At 39.6% G+C, this 25,907-nt stretch overlaps 1 protein-coding gene across 2 annotated transcripts in view; it reads right to left on the bottom strand.

Moving 5' to 3' along the window:
- The window catches only part of LOC114646575 (bcl-2-related ovarian killer protein homolog A-like), a 75,640-nt gene that overhangs the window by 35,333 nt on the left and 14,400 nt on the right, over nucleotides 1–25,907 (bottom strand). For both annotated transcript variants that reach the window (XM_028794831.2, XM_028794830.2), the window contains exon 2: nucleotides 9,670–9,798. In XM_028794831.2, the coding sequence (XP_028650664.1) occupies nucleotides 9,670–9,798 (129 nt within the window). The remainder of the gene's footprint in view (nucleotides 1–9,669; nucleotides 9,799–25,907) is intronic.

Raw genomic sequence — 25,907 nt, 5'->3', positions numbered from 1 at the left:
GGAATTGTTCAAGTGTATGCTAAAGGTCACTGTTAGAACAAACTAAACAGACAACAGCATCTGCCTAAAGCAACAATGTTACCCTCAGCCTCCTTCAGATCCTTGGCTGTGTCTTGATATCCTGTCCATGAAAATCACAAACAGGACTGGAGACAAGACACCGCCTTTAATGAAGTCCGACACGCACAGTAAGCAAATCTGACTTAATGGCAGGCATTCCAACAGTTCATACAGGGAACAAATAGCATGTAAGAGTAGCCCTGTTCCCAATTCTTCCTGCAAGCACTCCCACAACAAATGTTGTGGACATGGTCATATACTTTTTACAAATATGCAAATCACATGTAAATTGGGCTATCATACCCCCATGTACCCTCCATCAACTGCACTGGAGAGAACAGCTGGTCTACAGTTTCACAGCCATTACAAAATCCATATTGTTCCTGCTTTATCTTAGGCTAAGTCATTGAATGACATCTTCCCTCCAGAACCCTGAGATAGGCCTTAACTGGGAGGCTGAAGGGTGTGATCCCTTTGTAGTTGGACCACACTATCTGGTCACCTTTCCTAATTATGGGGGACACCAAACAAATCTGCTAGTCCAACTGTATTTTACCCCACTTTCATGCACATTGAATAGACACATTAACAACTCTAACCCAACAATATCTAGTGCTTTCAACATCTCAAGTCGGATTTTATCCACCCAAGACACCTTACCACCATGGAGTCCTCGGACCACCATAATGACTTCAGCAATAGTGAAGGAGGTGTCCATATAATCAACATACAATGCATAAACACACCAATTGCAGTTCTTATAAAAATTACAAGATTAACTGAACACAAAAAAACTACTGTAAGATTTAAAGCCCTTAGCCGCAGGCTTTCTACATTGTGGAAAAATCTTCCTGAAGTGGAATTAGAAATCAGGATGAACGCTTACTACATTAATTTACTGTACCCTTATTACAGCTGATTAATAAGCTGTTTATACTGTAACCAAATTTGACAGTGACTTTTCTAAAAAATAAATCTTTTGCATTCACTACTAACTTTTAGCAGCAGCAGCTGTAGTAGTAGTGGTAGTAACAGAAGTAGTATTTTCTTGTGTACAGAGTAAAGTACATTTTTTAATTCCATGTCTGACCAAGAAGTAATATGTCACCTTTTTCCATCACTATGATACTGATCTTTTTCTGTACTATTTTACCTCCCAGTATCCAGCTGGGTACCACTGCTACTTTGACTTAGTTTTTATTCCTAGACACAGAAAACATGTCATAGTGCTTGGGCACCTTCGACATAAATATTTACTGTTACAGAACAGTGTATTACATTTTACTGCAGCTATGACCTTCTGCATGAGCATATGATGCTATAGGCTCCCTAAAATAGGGCTGGAGCTTCTAGCCCTGCCAAAGTCTGCAGAAATGCAACATTTCTTCTTCCAAAGGACTGGCATCCTGAAAGAATTTTTACCTTTAGGAAAGTTGTTAACTTGACTATTTATTATCTTCCTCACCTTTTTTGGTTAACTTACCATGTCTTTTGTTTAATTGAAATCCTAAAAAACAAGACCAAGTCTATATTTTCCCAGAAGACGCTAATCACTGTATTGTTTATTTAAGTAATTTTGTATAGTATGTCTATATATCTTGTGATATATGGCCGGCTGTTCATGCCGGCCAATACCCCCAGGCCGCCAGGTGGAGCTCTCCCTGCAGCATGGAGGTGCCCAGAATGCCAGCAGGGAAGTATGGACCATGGCGTTTTCATCCACAGACCTGCTGGATACCACAGGGGCCCCTAGAGTACGCTGCAGGGAGGCCCAAGGACTATTACATGCCCTATAACCCGGAAGTAAGTCTTAGTCACAGCGACAGGAGGAATGACGTACTTCCGGGATGAAAAGAAGAGTTTTTCTCCCACAGTCCTTTTATAGTCCTTGACCCGGAAGTAGAAACACTTCCAGGTCACGGACTATAAAAGGACTGCGGGGCACGGTGCGATGCACGATATTACTGTCAGAGAAAGATAGAGGCGTTTTACGGAAATACAAACCAGTATTACTGCGAGAGGAAATTAAAGGTACACAATACAGTGACGCATATTACAGCCACATACAAGCCAGTATTACTGTCAGAGGAGATTAAAGGCATATTACCGACGCGCACGCCTGTATTACCGCCAGAGAAAATTAAAGGTATATTATGGACGTACAAGCCAGCGGACGAACAAGACGGTATCCTTCAATAAGGGAGCGCACAAAAAGGCGAGCCTCAAAAGGGCGACCTCAATTGGGCACAGTGAATAAAGGCGCGCGTAAATAAAGATCTGTACCTTTGTTGCTCTTCACATATTCCTGAGCCATTTGAACTAAATTATCTACGAACGCCTTTATTCGCCGCGCTCAATTGAGGTCGCCCTTTTGAAGCTCACCTTTTTGTGCGCGCCCTTATTGAATAGAGCCGTACAAGACAGTATTACTGTCACAGAAAATTAAAGACACATAATACACGGCGGCAGCCCATGAAGAACGGTCAGCTCAGCAAGTAAACATCAACAAAAGAAAGGCTGAAAGAAAGAAAAATACGACCAACAATAAGAATGAGGTCAAAGTCCCTTACCATTTAATACAGACTGTTCCTACTAATGTTTATGCACTACTGTTCTAGCGCCCGTTATTGTAACGGGCTAAATGACTAGTATATATATAAAAGCCAATGTGTGTATGTATGTATGTATGTATGTTCCAGCATCACTTTCGAACAGCTGGAGTGATTTTCATGAAACTTGGTACACATGTTCCTCATTGGTCGACTAAAAATACTGTAGGGTGAAATCAGCCCTAACCCACCTCCTTCTGGGTAGGGTGGGGGTGATCTTGCGGTCTTGTATGCATTTTATCATCCAGCTGACACTCGGAATGACCACCAGAGGGCAAACTGACCTGTTGCTTTTGAAATTAAATAGAGTTGGCTGGTTCCGAGCGTCAACTAGATGATAACATACATATAAGACCGCAAGACAAACATATTAGTGAATCTTCATTGTTTGTTAATTTATTTTTATTTTTAAAGTTGTGTTTTTTTTAATTATATTTTTCTCAAACAATTAAAAAAAAAAATTTCTTTTCCTCCTGAGCAACACCGGGTATTTCAGCTAGTTGTACATAAATGTTGCTTTGTTATCTACTATACTGTTTCCTTACTATATTTGCATACTATTATTTACAGAATTTATACTCCTGGATGAGTATTACTGTATGCAGCAGTAACTAAACTGAATTGAGCTGTAAACATGCAGATCTATCTATCTATATGCAAACAAAGCAGTACAATGTCAGAATTATGGGCTACTGAGATAGAAATGGTAAGAATTGCAAGTTTATAAATAACAAACACTTAAAACACTGTAGTCCACAAAAACAAAAAGGAAATACTAAATTAAACATATATTCAAATCTTAATAAACAAAGTTATAATAATTTGATATAATGTTTAATTTCAATGTATAGTATGTATTATATATTTGGTTTTTGTAAAGGTCAAGTGTACATATGTAAAATGTAACATGTTTTAGCCAAAATAAAAGAGCAACTTGTAGCAGTGTCTGGTTTTCCTCACATATTTGGAGCAATTTTCTGAACTCCTATTAGAATAAGGCAACATAGTAAAAATGAGGCTGATTTTGTTAATCATAAAAAGTGGCATATACCTCGAAGAGGCGGTATATGTTCCCTCCAAGCGGCATGGTGTCAAGCATCTCTTTTGAACTGCCATTAACAACAGCAACATTTATTTATATAGCACATTTTCATACAAATGATTATGGTGTTATCATGTCACTTCATGGGAGACAAAGCTTGTCAAATGTGTTTTATTGCTTATCAGTGCCCAGTGCTTCACTGGGGTTTCTTTCCAAACCCCTTGGAGAGCTCAATGCTTTGCGAGCTACTCCTCCCCCCAGATCTTCAATTGTGTATCTAAGTTTTACGGGGGACACATTTACAAAATGATTAAGATTTATAAAAGTCGTGTAGAGTGTAGAAAGGCCAGGCTTTATAAATCAGTTTTTGGCATATACATTTTCATGTTTCTTGGCATAAGCATATTTTCAAGCATAAATCCAAGCAAAGTTTTATAAATTTCCACATGTGATGATATGTTGGCACTCAAAAAGGTTCGGATTTTGATGCATTTCAGATTTTGGAATTTCAGATTAGGGACACTCAAATTGTATATTTTAAAACTGGATAGCCACTGATACAAAAGAAAATATATGTCACAGTAAAATTCACACCTTTATGCAGCTAAATGGATGGTATCTTGGTAAGGAGTCCATCTCCCAGATTGCCACATATAGCATCATACAACCAGAAATATGCAGTAAATGTTAATATAAAACACAGTAGAAGAAAATATTTTATTTCCAACTGCCAACAAAAGCAAACATTTAAAGTTTCAAGTGGTGTGTAACATGCCTGTATGTTTTTAGTAAATGTAATTTAAACATAAAATTGATTTCTAGTTGACATGTAAAGAAATGCAAATCAGTCAGTTATAAATATACATATATTATATATGAACAGTTAGGTCCATAAATATTTGGACAGAGACAACTTTTTTCTAATTTTGGTTCTGTACATTACCACAATGAATTTTAAATGAAACAACTCAGATGCAGTTGAAGTACAGACTTTCAGCTTTAATTCAGTGGGGTGAACAAAACGATTGCATAAAAATGTGAGGCAACTAAAGCATTTTTTTAACACAATCCCTTCATTTCTGATGGAAAACTTTCAAGAATACTGAACATTAGACAATGTAGGTGGTGTAAACAAGCCAGTATAAGTGACAAAAACAGTCTCCAATTTAATATCTTAAGCTCCAGCTTATATTATGACTGAGTACTGTAGCTCATGTCTATAGGGCCATAGTGTCTATGGAGTTACTTCAACCAGCCAGAAAATCTCTAGCATTTCTTTGCCTGTAATTATACATCTTGTACAATTGTGCTACATATTTATATTTTCTTACATTTAAAAGAATAATGTGAAGAGATTTGCATCTTTTTAAAATATATAAGGAAATGTTTGTATTTTTTTGAGGTCATACGACTGTACAAAGTTTAGTCAGTTTGGTTACATGAACAGTTTTTTATAAGACAGGCCACTTGTTATAAATGCTAGTATTAACGATAAGCACAAAATAATAATAAAAATAGCTTATAGGAATGTTTAGAAGAAAGTGGTATGACTGAAGAGACTAAAACAGCAGGGGTCTAAGGAACAAAACATTTTTAAAAATGAAAAGTACAAACTAATAATTGACTAGAAACATATTTTCAATGGTTTGTTTTACTAACAATAAAGGTTTTTCCTACGCTTGCTGATTTCATTATTATGTTATGATTTTTACTCTAGTATACTATTTAACAAGGGTTTAATGAATGTTCTGCAGTTTTTGTACTTATTTAGTTTTGAATTAAGAATAATATTGTTCATTTAAGCGATGTTCACACCATCATTCAGTTTTTTTGTTTACTTCCACTTTTTACCACCAATTAACATATGTTTCAATCACGCATGGCACTACGGTCACATAATCTCCATGTGCAGCTCATTACAATGTCATCATCAAGCGCCTATTTATTGTGACAGCTCACAGACTTCATCATCCAAACTATTAAATACTCTATGCATTTTATTAAACACTAAACTTACCACCTTTTCAAAAGTTTTGTCTAAGATTTACGAATTAAAAATCTCATGATAGAAGAAGGGCGGCACGGTGGCGCAGTGGGTAGCACTGCTGCCTCGCAGTTGGGAGACCTGGGGACCTGGGTTCGATTCCCGGGTCCTCCCTGCGTGGAGTTTGCATGTTCTCCCCGTGTCGGCGTGGGTTTCCTCCCACAATCCAAAGACATGCAGGTTAGGTGGATTGGCGATTCTAAATTGGCCCTAGTGTGTGCTTGGTGTGTTTGTGTGTGTCCTGCGGTGGGTTGGCACCCTGCCTGGGATTGGTTCCCTGCCTTGTGCCCTGTGTTGGCTGGGATTGGCTCCAGCAGACCCCCGTGACCCTGTTTGGATTCAGCGGGTTGGAAAATGGATGGATGGATGGATGATAGAGGAAAAGAAAACAATGTAACTTTATATTTACTGTAAAGGTTTGCTAACAAACATCCAAAACAAGAACAAAAAAAAGTGAAAGGTAGGCATCAGGATATGCCTAAAAAACAAGAATGAAAGTTAACACTACTGCACACATGCACAAAGGGTTTTTATCTTCATACATGGACAGAGATGGATCCATGACGCTAGTATTTCAAGCTCACTCTAATGATGTCATAATGCACAACTTCTGGAATAAACTCCCTAGCAACCCAACGTTGCATCCAGGCAATGGCAATGTTAAGGGAAAAGGGATTTTTATTATTCAAATAAAAATAAGAAGGACAGAAATTAGGAGAAAAAAAACATAGCAGCAAAATAAAGATGAGAAAAATTTATACCACAGGTAAATCATTCCAGAAAGCAAACAAAACTGATAATTGATTCATAAATCTAAATCCTAAAACAGTCCGAAGTCCAAAAACTAAAGATCAAAAGAGAAAAAAAAAACTTAGAAAGTGAAATCTGAAGCCAAAATAACAAGATGGTTAGCCAAACAAACACTAGCAAAAACAAATACCCCAGTACAAGCTCTGATAGAATTCTCACAGCTGCTGCATCCTGAGGCCCCTCCCTCTGAAGTTCAACATAAAGAAAACTACATACATAAAACAAAGAACTAATAAATGCATAATAATACAAAGTAATACTCACTGAAGAATAAGATGCATATAAAAAGAAAAAAATCACATAAATGAAAACAGAATACATCAGGGATAATAAAATAAATTGTGAAATAATCCATCCATCCATTATCCAACCCGCTGAATCCGAACACAGGGTCACGGGGGTCTGCTGGAGCCAATCCCAGCCAACACAGGGCGCAAGGCAGGAAACAAACCCGGGCAGGGCGCCAGCCCACCGCAGGGTGCGCACACACACACTAAGCACACACTAGGGGCAATTTAGAATCGCCAATGCACCTAACCTGCATGTCTTTGGACTGTGGGAGGAAACCGGAGCACCCGGAGGAAACCCAAGCAGACACGGGGCGAGCCCAGGTCTCCTAACTGCGAGACAGAAGTGCTACCACTGTGCCACCATGCCACACCTGCCATAAGATTAAGTGTTAGTAAATTATTTTTTATGTCTTACTTTAAAAAAATACGTTACTAATTTTAAATCATTTACTGGTGACATCCCTCAGTATTTCTTAAAAAAACCAAATGAAGTTTCTCCATCTATGTCATTAATTATTTGCTTTGGCGATGTCATAGAAAATATAAGTGAAAATGATTTATTCTGAAATTAGTCAAAAACAAACACATAGCAGGAAAATACAGGTACCGATTTAAGTTTAATTTGACCAACCAAAGTCCAACCAAATTGTAAGTATTAACTTATGTACTGATTGTTAGACATTATATCAACTTTTGTTACAAATACTACAAAATTAAGGCATTTTTGTAATGTAAAATTCATTCATTTATATCAGACAAAACTGGCTATTATCCAGCTTACCGGTAAGTTGTGATTTTGAAACAGCTTGTGTGCCTCAAAGTTTTTCTAGCTATGTTGTCTGAACCCATACGCTCCTGATAGGGTTACTCATGGTTACATGGTCTAAAGATGGAGCCAGGGAATCCAAAAAAAAAAAACAAAGAGCCTGACTTGTACAATTGTTCTAAATAAGCCTAAAAGAACTTAGAATGCTTCCACATTTTATTTTGTCTTTTTTCTTGTTGTCTTAAAAATTACATTGTGATATGTTTAATGTTAATGTTAATGGACACTTTCTTGCTACTACAGCTACTACATTTCACTGCAGTTGCCCCATCTCATGATATAACAGATGATGGCCTACTTAGGAGCAAAGAATCAGAATGGCTGTTTGTACTTTTCTTGAAAAATACGAAAAAGCCCCTCTTCAAAAGTAACTAGAAACAAAAACTGCTTTGTTTTCAAATTAAATGTTTTCCAAAAAGCATTTTAGGCTACAATTTTAGCCGCTACCTTTTAATACAAGTTTGCTCAAGCTTCTTTTCCAAGTCTACGGATTGTGTTTATTTTTTTTTTTTTTTAATTCTGCCTGCCAAGAAACAATACACTTTCAACTTGCCATTTTTAAATTTAAGAGCACTTAAACTGGTCACAAACATGTATAAAGAGTACTGGCTCTGGAAATAAATTTCTCACTTGAAGGGTGTTTCTCTTATATTCTGGAGTTCCCTCGTTGAAGTGGCCTTGGGAAGGTGTGGGAATATTTATAATGCTTATACTTGATGCATAAGAAATCAGTTGCAGTGGTTTGACTTTGTAGTTAGAATATCCAATTGGTTACCAGTTATGACCCACTTGGAGAAGACACGGGACTGGCTAGAGGGACTGTATCTTTTAACTAGTTTGGGAGCTCCTGGGAACTCCCCCAGAGGAAGTGAAGATGGTTGCCCGGCCTCTTCAACTCAGCCTCTACCTACCACCATCTTCACCAGGAAAAGTGGAAGGAATACAATAGTGAAAGAATTGACAATTGTAATGGTTTATTGCAGACTGTTTAAAGTGATCTAGTACTATTGTAAAGCTTGTCAAAAGCATAACAGCAAAGATCACAACTATAACTATAAAGTACAATATGTCATGTCTTTTTTGATTGTCTTTCTCTTATTGGTGTCCTGCAGTGGGTATCTATCTGTATCTTGGATAGGGACCTTAGAAGGGATGATCACCAACAATAGACACTAAGTCAGTCTTCTGTAGTGTTCTGCTAAAATGATCAATTTATGGCAGTACATTAGTGTAATGTGGAATACTCAGGGACAACTAATTGACTATATATACCCTGCATTTTTAATTTCTCCTTTTATTGCCAGCTAGCCATAATTTAATATATTCAAAATGTTCAACTTTAGTATTGATATGTGCTTGATTTAAGATTGTCAATATGGCACAGTAATTTGTGCTGTCATCTCACAGCTCTAGAGTCTTGGATTGGAAGCCAATTGTTTATTGATTCTACCAATATCTATATAAACTTTCTTCCAGATACAAAGACTTTTCTTCTGCATCAACAAAGAAGGACATGTTAAGTAAACTGGCCATTATAAATTGTTCCATTGTGACTGAGTGTGAGTGAGGTTGTGTTTATGTGTGGCTTGAAATAAACTGGGCCCCTATCAAAATCTGCATTGTATGCTACTCTAACAAGCATCAAACAACCCTATAATGGAAAAGTAAATTGGAAAATGTATGGATGGAAGGATGGATGGATCAGGGCTTTTAACTGAGCTATATGGGAATTATAATTGAATCTTCAACATTTTATTAAATAAGAATAGCTGGAAATTATATAAAAAACCCCATCGCTTCCAGAATGCCCAATCACCTTCCCAACACTGATTTATAGGAATCAGTCATTTAGGAGTCACTATGTTAATTAGAATTAAACACAGAAAAGAACAAAACTATCCTAATTCTAAAAATAACTATAAAAGCAGTTATTTAAAGATGTTAAAAAGTACTTGCAGATGAACAAAGGGTACTGGTCTATGTCTTACCTGTTGCAAACATCTCTCCTGCTACAGCAAGAAATGCATCCGAAACAACATTCTCCAAGGTTGCATTAATGTTGAGCTGACGAGCTACATTGCGGTAGACATTTGGTCGAAGATATTCCAGCTCATCACCTTTGGCACATAAACAAGAGAATTATATATGTAAAGTGATTTCAGTTCCAATGACATATCCAACAATAATTTTTAGGAGGCTGTTTTCCATTCCTGGCCTAATTATACAATTATGTCTGTTGACTTTAATGTTAAGTGAACTAAATAAATTTACCCTACATAAATTTTACCTTAATTCTGTCCCAGCTTGTAGTCGCAAATCTCCAAATGCTACCCTATAAACCAAACTTAGACTGTCTCTCTCTAATGGAGAAACACATATGTATACTGCAGTCAGAGAAAAGCATCAAGCAAGCTGTTGGCCTGACCCTTCTGCTCATCAACAGTGCACCCACTTACGCTGCATGGATTGCAAAGGCTGCTTTGCCAGACTGTGGACACAAAGAAATAATACACCACCCTAATTTCCAAACCTGGCTTTTCTTAACTTTTCTCAATAGTACAGCACTATACCACAGATATCAAATTAGCTACAGAAGTTTGCTTTGAAAAAAAAAAAAAACATTTTATCTTAGTGCCATAAAAAAGCATTGGCATTAATAATAGGTGTATTAATTTTCACAGTTACTATTTTGAAAAATAAAAATGTTTGGTTTTCTTGGTGTTTCCTTTAATACATCAAGTTAAAAATTTTGAATCACTCTCTAGTTTGGTCAGTTATCTCAGTCATTTTCTCTAAGGTATAACATGGTGGATACTTTTTTCAGCAGTATTGCTGGTTGAAATATATCATAAACCATGAAAAAGTCATCACCACACCTCACAGAATACTGCAATCAGGCATCAAAGTACTTCCCAAAAACTCTTCTTCAGACATAATGGTATATTTGTTTAAACATAAATTTCAAATGTGGGCTTATTATACCATTAGATCCATATTACTAACCGAGAATGGTAAACCGGATGGACGCAGGGACATCCGGCCATGGGCCGTAGCCGCAAAAAGACGTACTGCGCAGGCGCCCCAAGAAATGAGGCGCCGCGAGAGGCGGCCGCGACCACAGAAAAAAGGAGTCAAAGAAATGAGGCGCCGCGACCACAGAAAAAAGGAGTCAGCACAGAAAAAAGGAGTCAAACGCAGGCGACGCACACAGCACCGCACGAAACCCGTTGCACATGAAACTAGCACACAAAAAAAAAAGAAGCCGCTCGCGCCCCACAAATCCCACACCCACCTCTAAGCATCCCCCCCTCACAAGCAACGGACGGGACACACACAAAGAGGACGATTCAACAAGCCCCTGGCACACAAAAAAAACGAACCCGCAACCGGGCCCCACAAGCAACGGACGGGACACACACAAAGAGGAGGATTCAACAAGCCCCAGGCACACAAAAAGAAAGAAGACGCTCGGAATGCAACGAAACGGGACACACACAAAGAGGAGGATTCAACAAGCTCCTAGCACACAAAAAAAAAGAAGCCGCGAGCACCACCCAAAGCCCATTGGACACGAAACGGGACAGACTACGGACATAGCACACAAAACGTACATAAAAACGACGATTCAGACCCACGACCAAAGTAACTAGGGTTACCACTTTTAATACAAAAAAATAAGGGACGCATACTGCAGCGGGTGCCACATCCCAGTGCCAACACTTTGCAGACTTAAAAGACCCGCCCTCCTCACTGGACAGTTAAAAAGACCAATCAAACTAACGATGACATCAAGTATTACCCAATCAAAAGTAGGAATGGAGGCATCTTCATAAAATGTGTGTGGGATGATTTGCATGAGACGCTGCTTTAAAAACAATGATAAAAAAAATACGGGACAAATCCCGTCCCGTATTGATTCAAAACGGGACGCGCAATGTCATTCTCAAATACGGGACGATTCCGTATTTTAAAGGACAGATGGCAACCCTAACAGTAACATAAATAACAAATGACACACAAAGCCCCATTTCTAAATGAACCGTCCGTATTAAACATACGTCATCTCAACACGTTCACACTATGCAGCATAGGTGGATCTCATTACAATGAGGCACTATTAGCCGTTCAACCGCAGAAAAGGCTCCATATTAACAGTGAGTGCGATCCTCCTTATTACTTATCCATATTTCTCACGCTGAAGAACAAACAAGTCATTAATTCACGATCACGGGTACAAAACGATACGGCTCGGATAACGGGACCAAACACAATTCACACTATGCAGCATAGGTGGATCTCATTACAATGAGGCACTATTAACCGTTCAACCGCAGAAAAGGCTCCATATTAACAGTGAGTGCGATCCTCCTTATTACTTATCCATATTTCCAACGCTGAAGAACAAACAAGTCATGAATTCACTATCACGGGTACAAAACGATACGACTCGGGTAACGGGACCAAACACATGAACTTACACTCATGCAGCGCGCGTCTCACAGTGCTGCATCGAAACAGGCATGGGTTCAAAACGAAACACCTCCCGTCTCAGACATACAGAAACGGCAGCGAAGGGACAAAATAAATAAACGCAGACGTCTACAACGCGCATCTGGAATGCCGGAAAACAAGCAGGCAAGGCTCCAAAAAGAGAAAGCTCAACTGACCGACATACACAAACGGGCAAGGCTCAATACAAACAATGCACGCTGTAAACTACAACGGGCTTCTCACGCAGCACAGGCAAATCGATTACAGCTCCAAAACAACACGTCCCAAATGCTGGACATACAACGACGCGCCTCTCAAACGGCACAAGCAAAACATACACATCACGGACATCAACGACAGACACCTGCTAAACGCTTGCGCCAGTTAGCTGACAACGCGTTCAATAATGAGTCCACTATTCAGGAAAATTCATTGGGATTAATGAATGTCATTTGCAATCATTGTCATTCACTTAACTTCCCTGAAGAAACAACTAGCAATACAAGTACACTGCCTCCTTTACATTCATATCCTGAATATTTACAGAAACTTCTAACTAACGATGTACCTGAAAGTAAAAACTTTATGAACTGCATTAGATCCTACAAATCGGTATCCACTATGAACATGAACAGTAGCACTGCACGTGACATCCATCTTGCAAAACAGTTAATTATTGATGAATGTACAATGACATCCAGTCACTTACTCAACACCATTCATAAACTTCTACAAACGTTGATGAATAATAATATTCCCTTTGGAGGAAAGGTACTTTTATTAGGAGGAGATTTTAGACAGTGCTTAGCTATTGTTCCACATGCCATGCGCTCAGCTATTGTTCAGTGCACCTTAAAATACGCAGACAATTGGCATTGCTTTCAAAACATACAGTTAGTACAAAACATGCGATGTCCAGATCCAGATTATAACAATTGGTTATTACAACTGGAAGATGGTACACTCACCAATACAAATAGACCTCACCCAGATATTATTACAATTCCTCAAGCCTTTATCTGCGACGACTTAGTTACACAGATATTTGGAACAGCAATCTCATTAGACCAAATGCCCCTTTAAACACAACGCACTATATTATGTCCAAAAAATATTAATGTCAAAAACATACATACCCAAGTCATTGCATTACTTCCTGGAGAGACACAACTCTTTCTAAGCTCTGACAAAGTTGACTCTGATCACGACAATAACCATCTTAATTGACCTTACAAGTTCTGACCTGGAATTACCTTTTACACTTAAACGGCGTGTACAAAGAAATTTTCCAATAAACCTTTACACTGTGCCACACACTTTATTGTTTGCTTTCTATATGCATCATCTACACCTTCACACTATTCTATATCTCATTCATACATCACGCTCTTTGTCATTTCCCAACACCAGGGGTTGGCGAGCGAAGCGAGCAGGGGGCGGAGCCCCCTAGTTATTATCTACCACTGGTGGTCACACGCTTTATGTACTTTCCCTCCATTTCTTTGGCTTGTTACTCTTCAGCATGAATTATTTGTTAGCCACAAAACATACTACAAGACAATTTCTTTTTAGACTTATTTGCATAGGTTCTATAGTCGTGGCCAAAAGTTTTGAGAATGATACAAATATTGTTTTCACAAAGTTTGCTGCTTCAGTGTTTTAGATCTTTTCGTCAGATGTTTCTATGGTATACTAATTACAAGCATTTCCTAAGTTTCAAAGGGTTCTGTTGACAATTACATTAAGTTTATGCAAAGAGTCAATATTTGCAGTGTTGGCCCTTTTTTTCCAAGACCTCTGCAATTCGCACTGGCATGCTGTCAATCAACAACTGGGCTAAATCCTGACTGATGGCAGCCCATTCTTGCATAATCAAGGCTTGGAGTTTGTCAGAATTTGTGGGTTTCTGTTTGTCCATCCGCCTCTTGAGGATTGACCACAAGTTCTCAATAGGATTAAGGTCTGGGGAGTTTTCTGGCCATGGACCCAAAATTTTGATGTTCTGTTCCCCAAGAAACTTAGTTATGACTTTTGCCTTATGACACGGTGCTCCATCATGCTGGAAAATGCATTGTTAATAACCAAACTGTTCTTAGATGGTTGGGAGAAGTTGCTCTCGGAGGATGTTTTGGTACCATTCTTTATTCATGGCTGTGTTCTTAGGCAAAATTGTAAGTGAACCCACTCCCTTGGCTGAGAAGCCACCCCACATGTGAATGATCTCAGGATGCTTTACTGTTGGCATGACACAGGACTGATGGTAGCGCTCATCTTTTCTTCTCCGGACAATTTTTTTCCAGATGCCCCCAAACAATCACAAAGGGGATTCATCAGAGAAAAGGTACAGGGTTTGGACTGGGGTAAAGTAATTTCTCTTTGGGAACAATTGTAAAGTTTATCCTAGCTTTGAGTTGAATATATCCTGACTCTCTATCATTTTATTTCTGGATTTTTTTTTCTAACGTCATACTTTCTGAAATATATGCTGTTAGAACTGGCACCAATACTTTTATGAAGCAATCCTATCTGTAACCTGGATGGGAGCTGTGATTCCATGTCCACATAGTTTTTTTTGTGCAGCTGAGCCTTCTTTCCCCAAAAATTACCTTCACCTATTTGGTGTTTGGGGTGGGGGGGTTTAACCACTGTGGGTTAGGTGTTTTTATAAGTATTGTTGTTTCCATAGCTGTGTTTGGTTTGCACTAATTTGTAGTTTGTATATTTATTTAATAAAATCTGAAAACAAAAAAAGAATGCCATAGTCCAGCAGTCCAGCAAGTACCTGCAGTATTATGGCCAACAACAGGCCCCAAACCATTTAAGATCCCAGGCCTAAAGCATGGGTAAGCACATACATTAAATCACACATGTATACAGAAGAAAATGGTGAAAAACATTTTGGACAATAACAGGCCTTAACTCATTCTGAACCCTGTGACAGAGACAAACACATTTAAATGAATTTAAAGTTTTTTAAAGGAGACAGAATGTTCTTCGGTGAAACAACTAATTTGGAAGCTACTTGAACACCTTATATGTTTGTCAAATGCAACATGCCACCGTTACTACACTCTCAAAGGAGTTAGAAACCACTTTATGGACAACTCCAGTGTTTGCCTTAACACTTCATGAGTCAACAGAAATTAGCAACAGCAAGTGATTCATTATCCTAGTATCTGTTTGTACTGATGGAGCTACTTTAGCAATAGGTGCCACCAAGTCATTGTTCAAAAGAATTAATGGGAATGCATTCCATAGCTTACTGAAATGCAAGTTGTTCTAGTAATGTGGCCAGATGTTTTTTTTTTTTTGTTCTTTATTTCGCCTTATGCAATTTCTTGTATTAGGAATTTGTTAGTTTTTGCATACCCCTTGGGGTCAGAGCGCAGGGTCGGCCATTGTACAGCACCCCTGGAGCAATTACAGGTTAAGGGTCTTGCTCAAGGGCCCAGCAGAGTAGGATCTCTTTTGGCAGTGACGGGGATTCAAATCGGCAACCTTCTGGATACCAGCGCAGATTCTTAGCCTCAGAGCCACCACTCCGCCCCAATATGTACAATAAGTAAAATTCCAGCTAAAGGCAATTTTGTTTTTTCAGCAACTTTACTATAAGAAACAATAAGCTTTGTGCATTACAGAAACATCTGGTAAAACCAGCACTTAAGTTTATGCATCCATAGTGAGGTGGCTATCAATTTAGAGTAAAATTATAGCTGTATGTCAATCACTAAAAGTCCTGAGAAAATTACTGGAATACATGGATACCACCAACTTAAAGCTAAAGCTCTTCAGACAGTTAAACTTTGTGGCACTCTGATCATTTTCCACATATGAAAACTGCATATATGCATGAAACACAACATCACAAAACATCACTTCTCCTCTCCAATACTGCATACATAAAAGCCACAGATGAGGTTAATTTTCTCTTACAACAACACTCAATGTTTTCAACATTAAATTTAGCCTTGCTTTTACTAAACAACTGTAGTGATCTGTACTGTGGTTTCTTCAATTGAGCTACTGCACTGGAAATCATAAAGTCATTTATTTTTAAAAGCCAAACTAAAATAAAAGGACAGACAGCAAGCTTATTAAACTGGATTGCTGACAACTTTCTCATATGTCCCCGGATCCATTCCCCGGCCTTTTAAATGAAGGAAACATTTTTTGCCCATATTTGTGTATTTAAAGGAATAACTGGGATTCCTGCCATTTTTTTTCCTTTTAAGTTTTACTGCAACTTGAAAACTCCAGTGCAGCATGTTTTAATTTAATATGTGTTAACAACCTAAAGCGGAAAGGCAATACTTGAGATGTGCTTATTCTGTAATACTGGATAAAATAATAATAATGTTGTAAAATGAATGTTATTACTTTGTATTCTTTGTTATGCTTTTAACCCTTTAATTGGAAAAGTTATTATTTTTGTAACATGTAATGTAATACCATTAATTGTAAGAAAACAGTGACTGTGTGCCTAGACCAGTTATAATACTTCTTCCCAGGAGAAAGAAATACTGGTAAGATGAAAGGAGTTATAAAATGCATTATAAATATACTGATATACAGCTGTAGTACAGTCACATACGGTTCAAAAATAAATGTTCTACATCATTTTGTGTTATAAAAAAGACATTATAGGTCAAGTATTTTTGGACTCTCAGCCAGCTTTGAAACTGGATTTTCCATTCACTATTTTTTTTCTCTATAGTAATGTGGGGTGGGTAAGAAAATTCAAATAAATGATCCACTATTGCTTTAGACTTATTATTATTAGAAGCAAAGCCGCTTTCAATGTAACTTCTTTATCGCAGTTTAAGATAAAAAATCAATCTGAGCATTCATTAAATCAATAATGATCTATCAGCCGCAGCCAGGTGTTACAACAATGAGGATCTTACGAGCTGGTTCACCCTTGGGGATACGCGCCACATGGCTGTAGTGCCGTAATTGATGCTCCCTCACAATGCAGGTAATGTGCCTCATTAGAGACTCCATGAGCAACCGCTCATTCGACACAAAGTCAAACCAACAGTACCCAAGGATTTTCCGGAGAGACACAGTACCAAAGGAGTCCAGCCTTCACCTCAGGTCACTGGATAGCGTCCATGTCTCGCAACTATATAGTAAGACAAGAAGCACCAGGACTCTAAAGACTTGGACCTTCGTCCTTTTGCATAGATATCGGGAAAGTCATACACCCCTTTCCAGTAAACTCATGACCCCCCATGCCCTTCCAATCCGTCTACTGACTTCATAGGAAGAGTCACCAGAGATATGACAATATATATATATATATATATATATATATATATATATATATATATATATATATATATATATATATATATATATGTATCTGTGACAATATAAACATTAATTAGAAATCTTAATATTATTAATTTCTGCAGCATTCCTTTGATTTACCTGGCCCTAACTATTCAAACCCAGCAACATTATTATATAACATATATTTCAATTACTGAACACATAATACAGTACTCTACATAGTTTCTTTCACAAGCCACAAAAAGGCATCGAAGCAGATTCTTTAATAAAATAATTTACAATTGAACTTCCTGCTTGACCAGATGCTACTAAATTAACACTTTAAGTCTGTGAGTCTTATAAAATAATCAACATACAACACATTATAATAAACCAAATCTTTTACTTAGTATTTGCAGCACTTATTAAAAAATATTATGAGCCTTGGCAATGTTGTGGTTGAGAAATGTATTACAAATTATATAAAAGTTTTATGTCAAGCCCAGGAAAGCAGCCAAGAATGCACCACATAAAAAGAAAGAAACTGTATTTACACATTGGAAAATCTTGGTATTGAGTCAGGTTTAAATGAATGGTTATCATCAGCAACAGTTCTAGTGTATTCTGAACCAGGAACATGAGTCAAGATGGTAATCCCCACAGTTTCTAGATTAAGGAAGGCTTTCATCAAGAATACTATATGTTCTAAGTCTGTTGCTATTAAAAATAGTAGTGGGATAGTCACAAGTAAGGAATACAATGGAAGCTCTTATATGCCATTACCTAGTACTGATCATGATGAAAAAAAGTGGAACTGAAAGATATACTGAAATGAAAATCTAATATAGAAAGCAAAATGGAAGCAGAAAAGAACAAAGTGATGGATTTTGGTGAAAGAACAGGTGTGGATGAGGAAGGAGCTTTGCCATCTAGAATAAACATTAACTATGTTGAAAGGAGGTTGAAATAATGCACTAGTAGCTAGAAGAGGGCTTTCTGTTTTTTGTTACAGTGCTAGGTAATTACAAACTTCTTATTGGAATTTTCAGGTAAGGAAGACAGTAGCTCTGGGTTAAGTTAACACACGCAAGTAAAACTTTCTTAAGACCTCTGGTGTGCAAATTTTGTAACAGAGTTACTGTATTATAATTAACAATATATATATAGATTATTAAAATACATACGAGAACTTTACAAACTATAGATCCTAGCCCTCCTTCCTATCACTAGTTTTGTTATTTTTAATCATTTATGTTTTTAAGCATATTTCCATTGTCACTGATTAGCAGAATCATTATGGAACTAGACATTAAGCCCGTTACAATAACAGGCGCTAGAACAGTAGTCCATAAACATTAGTAGGAACATTCTATATTAAATGGCAAGGGACCTTTTACCTCATTAATTTTTTTCCGTAAAATGCCTGTAATTTTCTCTGACAGTAATACTGGCTTTGCTGTCCGTAATATGCGTTTAATTTTCTGTCACAACAGTGGGCAATCAGCAGATTCTCCCCAGCAACTGATGTAATGTGCGCGAAAATAAATCTACTTTTACTTTACACTCTACCGGGCCAAGCTTCCTGATCGCAAATCTGACATCCTCAGAGTGAACACTTGCACAACAATGGGGAAGCTGGTCTCCGCGTCTCAGTACCCGATTGGATTTTTCGTGTTTTCTGTTTTAGGTCTTACCTCATTTACCGAAATCCAATTGGATCTGCCGCGCAATATTTTATAGGTCCCGCCCTCTCTGTCTTGTGTGACGCGTCAGGCAGCTTTTAAAGCATCTGCTTTGAAGCATCGCACTGTGCCCCGCACATGCGCACTTCACCAGAAGACACACACACACGGACACTGGACGCACACAGGGGTTTTATTAAAGAGGATACAGTTCTATGAGATAGAGAACACCGTGATGTCTCTATGTGTCAGGCACAGGCCTTTGTATATTTGCCTATTAGGCTGGTAAACCTTTGAAAGGGTTTCACCACAGCATCCTAAAAGGAAGAGGTTTCTTACACTTTTACTATGATATAGCACTCTTAGGCATTCCACTTCCTCTGTGTTTTGGCAGAAGCCCTAACAAGGCCAATTAGCAAAAGCATAGGCTGCCAAGTTGCAAACCAAAGGGAATGTCCCATAAATTGAGATGTCTTCCTTTTGCTGAAACTTCTTCCATCAGGGCTAGACCTATCCCATGGACACCTTTGGAGTCTGCACCTCCTTCTGTGTTTTTCTTTTCGATATCTATTGTGATATATGGCCGGCAATTTATCCCAGCCAATACCCCCAAGCCGACAGATGCAGCCCTCCCTGCAACGTGGAGATGACCTGAATTCCAACAGGGAATCATGGACCTTGGAGTTTTCCTTCACAGCCCTGCTGGATACCATGGGGGCCGCCAGAGGACACTGCAGGGAGGCATAAGGATTTATATCTGCACTATAACCCGGAAGTACGTCCTAGTCACAGGGACAGAGGAAATTGTGTACTTCCGGGCTGAAGAAAAAAGAGGAGTTTTCACCTGACCAGGAAGTGCTGGGGAATCACATTGACTGGGGAATCAGAAGTACTTCCGGGTTAAGATATATAAAAGGACTCTGGGAAATCCGGGCAGCAAGCCGAGTTGGGAGGAAGAATGACAGCTGCTGAGAGTAGAGGATTGTTTATTGATTGTATATTGTTTATTAAGAATTGTGGAGTGGATGCTGCTTTGTGCACTGTTATTATAATAAAGTCAATATTTGGACTTTATCTGGTGTCTGACGAGTGGTCTGAGGGTTCAAGGGAATGACAGCGCCCCCTATCTGTCACAGTGGCGTAGCCAGCAGGATTCTCTGGCCTTCGGTTTGGCAGAGGACCTGAAAAAATTTCTGCGGATAGAAACCCCAAGAAGACAGCATCACGACACGCAGAAAAATCGCCACAACCCACCTTTACTAACTCCATCAGGGGGAAAAAAAGGTTAAGCAGAGCAGCAGCCCAAGCGGAGGTCCTACATTTGTCAAAGCCGACGCTTGAGATGAGCCACGGAGCAACTACGCGTGCCAGGAGAAGCTTCTGGAAGAAGACGACTGCTACGAGGTATGTGCCAGGGATTCAATTGATAACATCTTTAAAATAACACATTTCGCCCCATGCACATACCTCGGAGAAGGTCATTCGGAGGCTCAGCGGGAGGCAGGAGAAACTCCCGAAGACGGTGGTGCGCTCTCGTTCGAGCCGACGAGCAAAAAGAAAGACTTCCACATGTCGGGTGACAGCGAGAAACATATGACCTGCCCCAGGGGATTCTGGGAAGGAGAAGGTCTGTGTACCGCTGCAGATGATTTCGCCCACAAGAAGACAGACTTGGGCTTTCCGAAGGGTAAGGGGGAGGCGAGCGAAGTACCGCTCACCCCACAAAAAGGTAAGGAGGTCCAGGAAATGACTGGCCGGTCCGCCAATAAATTGAAACAGGCGGATCGCAGTCAGCCAAAGGTAGCACCGCGGGCCTCCAAGAAGAACTCCAATTCCCAGACGCCTCTGCACAGCCCAACCGAGCATGTGCCAGGAGCAGGCGTGCTCATTGGCGCCCGGCCAGAAGGTAAAGCGAATGATGGCTTGAGCCTGCCTCCGGCTGAATTAAATAAAATGGACGTGTGCGAGCTGGAGAAATTAATCCAGCCAGTGACCAGTTTTTTACAGGTGGTGCAGTCAATCCAGAAGATCGTCGCAGACTTGGGAGCAGCGGCTGAAGCGCCTATTAAGAAGCTAATGAGTACCTGTGGCGGTTTTCTCTGGAGCCTCCTGTATTAATTAATTCGGTGGTACAGGTAAGTGAGACCCATACCATATAGAATAGAGGGACACAGAGTGAAACGGGCCCGCGATTGATTAGTAGCGGGTGCCAATTCTCCGTGAGCCCTACAAGTGTTATAATATGTTTTGTTATTAAGTTTAATGTCACTGTTCTCTGTGCCCACTGTTATGGACTCACTCATACAGGCAGACCAAGTATGGTACACAAGGGCTCAGCATCAGCATTAAGAATTGCTGAGCCAAGCACAGGACTAGAGAGCCAAAGACAACTGGAAAATTGAATAGTCAGCGTAAAGACAGACTAGTATATTTCTGTCTTCTGTCAGCACACTATCCTCTTTCCTTGTTGGGAGAATGAGAACTGTATGTAGGTATTGTGCTATTCCTGTATTTTTGAAGGTGGGGTTTGAGTCCTTTCCTGTCCTTGTTTGGATCCAAGAGAAGGAGCCTGCACATGGAGCAACCAGAATATAAGGATGGACCTACAGCCAACACTTTGAAGCTGCCGGGCGGAAGATTATGTCTTCCGTCCGGTGAAAATCCTTTCAGCGTGGCAACGAAAGATGGCAGACTGCGTAGGTCAAGACACCCACATGCTTGGTAGAGTCTGTCATAAGCTTCCCGTCTGTAATACCGCGTGAACCCGTCAGTAAAGAGCTAAATTATCTTTTATACTTCTCGTGTAATCTTGTAATTGTCATATTGCATGCTGGGGGGGATAATACCTTTTTTATTTATAATTATTTAAATTCAGGTTAATTAAAACACCGCAATTGAAAAGAACACATTTCCAGAGAGCTAATGCCTCTTAAAGAAACAACAAGGGAATCTGGAATGTTAACCGAGGGGAAGGGTCGATCAAGCCAGATCAGCTGGATAGTGCTGCCTCCCGGAGCGATATGATCCTGAAGACCCCGACACCAATTATATTTAAGTCAAAGGAGGTTCAAACAGTGAAGGGTCTCTCTCTGGCAAATAGAGAGACTCAGACTGTAAATAAACCCCAGATTAAACAGGAGATCCCAAAAGAGAAATGAGGGTTTCCTGACAAAGCAGAAAAGGGAGCTGCAAGCTCCGGTACGGCGGTGGAACCCACCTCAGCGGATAAAGGGGCGGAACTAAATATTCCGAGCTGTTTCCAGTCTCGCAAAGGGAGAATACCAGGAGGACGGTGACTGTGCTATGAATGCCGCCGGCCAGGCCATATGTGGCAGAATTGTCCCAGGAGAGCCAGGGAGGAAGGGAAGCGGTTGCACAATGTCTCCCCAAGGTTCTCCTATAATTATAACGTAGGACGGAGTCACAGACCGGCTACAACAAATTCCTCCTGGTTCTTCGCTGAGGGGGGAGTACTGTGATATATGGCCGGCAATTTATCCTGGCCAATACCCCCAAGCCAACAGATGGAGCCCTCCCTGCAACGTGGAGATGACACGAATTCCAGCAGGGCATCATGGACCTTGGAGTTTTCCTTCGCTGGATACCATGGGGGCCGCCAGAGGACGATGCAGGGAGGCATAAGGATTTATATTTGCACTATAACCCGGAAGTACGTCCTAGTCACAGGGACAGAGGAAATGACGTACTTCCGGGCTGAAGAAAAAAAGACTCAGAAGTGCTGGGGAATCACATGGACTGGAGAATCAGAAGCACTTCCAGGTTAAGATATATAAAAGGACTCTGGGAAATCCCAGCAGTGAGACGAGTTGTGAGGAAGGGTGACTGAGCTGCTGGGAGTGGAAGATTGTTTATTGATTGTGTATTGTTTATTAAGAATTTTGGAGTGGAGGGTGCTTTGTGCACTGTTATTATAATAAAGTCAATATTTGGACTTTTATCTGGTGTCTGACGAGTGGTCTGAGGGTTCAAGGGGACAACAGCTACCCCTATTTGTCACACTATATTAACACTTAGTACTTAAAGTCTGGCCTCTATCTCATGTACAGTGCATCTGGAAAGTATTCACAGCGCATCACATTTTTCACATTTTGTTATGTTACAGCCTTATTCCAAAATAGATTAAATTCATTTTTTTCCTCAGAATTCTACACACAACACCCCATAATGACGTGAAAAAAGTTTACTTGAGGTTTTTGCAAATTTATTAAAAATAAAAAAACTGAGAAATCACATCTACTTAAGTATTCACAGCCTTTGCTCAATACTTTGTCGATGCACCTTTGGCAGCAATTACAGCCTCAAGTCTGTAGTTAGTTCCGGCACCGCAGACAGTGGCAGCCTTTTCAGCAGCTCCGTGTATGACTGTATGTATATGTGTATTTTTCTACTTTTATTTTTCTATTTTTATTTATTGATCACTCCTATCACTTTATTTTATATGGATTTGTTCCCTGGACACACTTACTTTTACAACGTGAGCATGGATTTTTACAATTTCGAGCGCTGAGAACAAATACCAGTATCGGTGTTTTTTTTGTGAATTTCCCCTTGGGATTAATAAAGTATCTATCTATCTAAGTCTTTTTGAATATGATGCCACAAGCTTGGCACACCTATCCTTGGCCAGTTTCACCCATTCCTCTTTGCAGCACCTCTCAAGCTCCATCAGGTTGGATGGAAAGCGTCGGTGAACAGCCATTTTAAGATCTCTCCAGAGATGTTCAATCGGATTCAAGTCTGGGCTCTGGCTGGGCCACTCAAGGGCATTCACAGAGTTGTCCTGAAGCCACTCCTTTGATATCTTGGCTGTGTGCTTAGGGACGTTTTCCTGCTGAAAGATGAACCGTCACCCCAGTCTGAGGTCAAGAGCGCTCTGGAGCAGGTTTTCATCCAGGATGTCTCTGTACATTGCTGCAGTCATCTTTCCCTTTATCCTGACTAGTCTCCCAGTCCCTGCCGCTGAAAAACATCCCTATAGCATGATGCTGCCACCACCATGCTTCATTGTAGGGATGGTATTGGCCTGGTAATGAGTGGTGCCTGGTTTCCTCCAAACGTGATGCCTGGCATTCACACCAAAGAGTTCAATCTTTGTCTCATCAGACCAGAGAATTTTCTTTCTCATGGTCTGAGAGTCCTTCAGGTGCCTTTTGGCAAACTCCAGGCGGGCTGCCATGTGCCTTTTACTAAGGAGTGGCTTCCGTCTGGCCACTCTACCATACAGGCCTGATTGGTGGATTGCTGCAGAGATGGTTGTCCTTCTGGAAGCTTCTCCTCTCTCCACAGAGGACCTCTGGAGCTCTGACAGAGTGACCATCGGGTTCTTGGTCACCTCCCTGACTAAGGCCCTTCTCCCCCAATCGCTCAGTTTAGATGGCCGGCCAGCTCTAGGAAGAGTCCTGGTGGTTTTGAACTTCTTCTACTTATGGATGATGGAGGCCACTGTGCTCATTGGGACCTTCAAAGCAGCAGAATTTTTTCTGTAACCTTCCCCAGATTTCTGCCTCGAGACAATCCTGTCTCGGAGGTCTACAGACAATTCCTTTGACTTCATGCTTGGTTTGTGCCCTGACATGAACTGTCAACTGTGGGACCTTATATAGACAGGTGTGTGCCTTTCCAAATCATGTCCAATCAACTGAATTTACCACAGGTGGACTCCAATTAAGGTACAGAAACATCTCAAGAATGATCAGGGGAAACAGGATGCACCTGAGCTCAATTTTGAGCTTCATGGCAAAGGCTGTGAATACTTTTGTACATGTGCTTTCTCAATTTTTTTATTTATAATAAATTTGTAAAAATCTCAAGTAAACTTTTTTCACGTTGTCATTATGGGGTGTTGTGTATAGAATCACAATTTAGCAAACAATTAAATCACACTCTTATCTTATGGGTTGAATGAGCAAATCCTTTATTTTAAGGTTTATGACTGAAAATGGGAGTGGTGTATTTAAAGTTTTCAGTGTACTCCAAAGGCTGTTCTACTCTGTGTTTCTTTTGCTCTACTGAGCTTCCAGGTCTCATACCCACACTGTTGGGCAGCACTGCACCCCCACCCTCCAAAACATTATGCCCACCCTGAAATGTCATTTCAAAAACTTTGCAAAACACTGTTGCCCCCACCAAAGCTTTATGCACTTACATATGCTTACATTTATACTGTACCATAATGTAATTTATTGGTCTGTGACAAATACTTGTAAAAACAATTCATGTTGGGTTAAAAGTTTAGAATATCTGTTGTCATAATGGTTATAGACAGACAATATACCTTAGTGAATATGGAGTTGACAAGATCCTGAAATTTGTAATTACATCTGTGGTTTAAGGGGTGACCCTTAAATTGAGCCAGTAACGTTATTTATTAGAGCTATGATAGAGACAAATATGTATAATCTTTAAGAAAAACAGAGATATACTCTAAACAAAATAAACACTGATTATTGAATACTGGCCTCACTGTACTCACTCCCTACAATGATTTACAGTAATCTTGTACATTTTTCTAAATTCATTATTATCTGACTACTCCATAATTTTGCAGTAGATTCAGTTTAGAGAAGGTTGGCTGCTTCTACATCCAGTGTCATACTGATAATGTAAGTTCACTCAAATTGACTGATCATATCTAAAATTCCCTTTCTACACTTTATTGTTTTTGGTGTACATAGGCATGAGACCATTCTTCATACATAATCTGTCCCTTTTCATTACCTTTACTTCTTACTACAGTATATCCTGCCCACATCCTCATTGTG

This window comes from Erpetoichthys calabaricus, chromosome 2 (genome assembly GCF_900747795.2).
Source record: "Erpetoichthys calabaricus chromosome 2, fErpCal1.3, whole genome shotgun sequence".
Taxonomy (NCBI): domain Eukaryota; kingdom Metazoa; phylum Chordata; class Cladistia; order Polypteriformes; family Polypteridae; genus Erpetoichthys; species Erpetoichthys calabaricus.
Note: the sequence above shows the minus strand (reverse complement) of the source record. Positions and strands in the feature narration are given on the sequence as shown.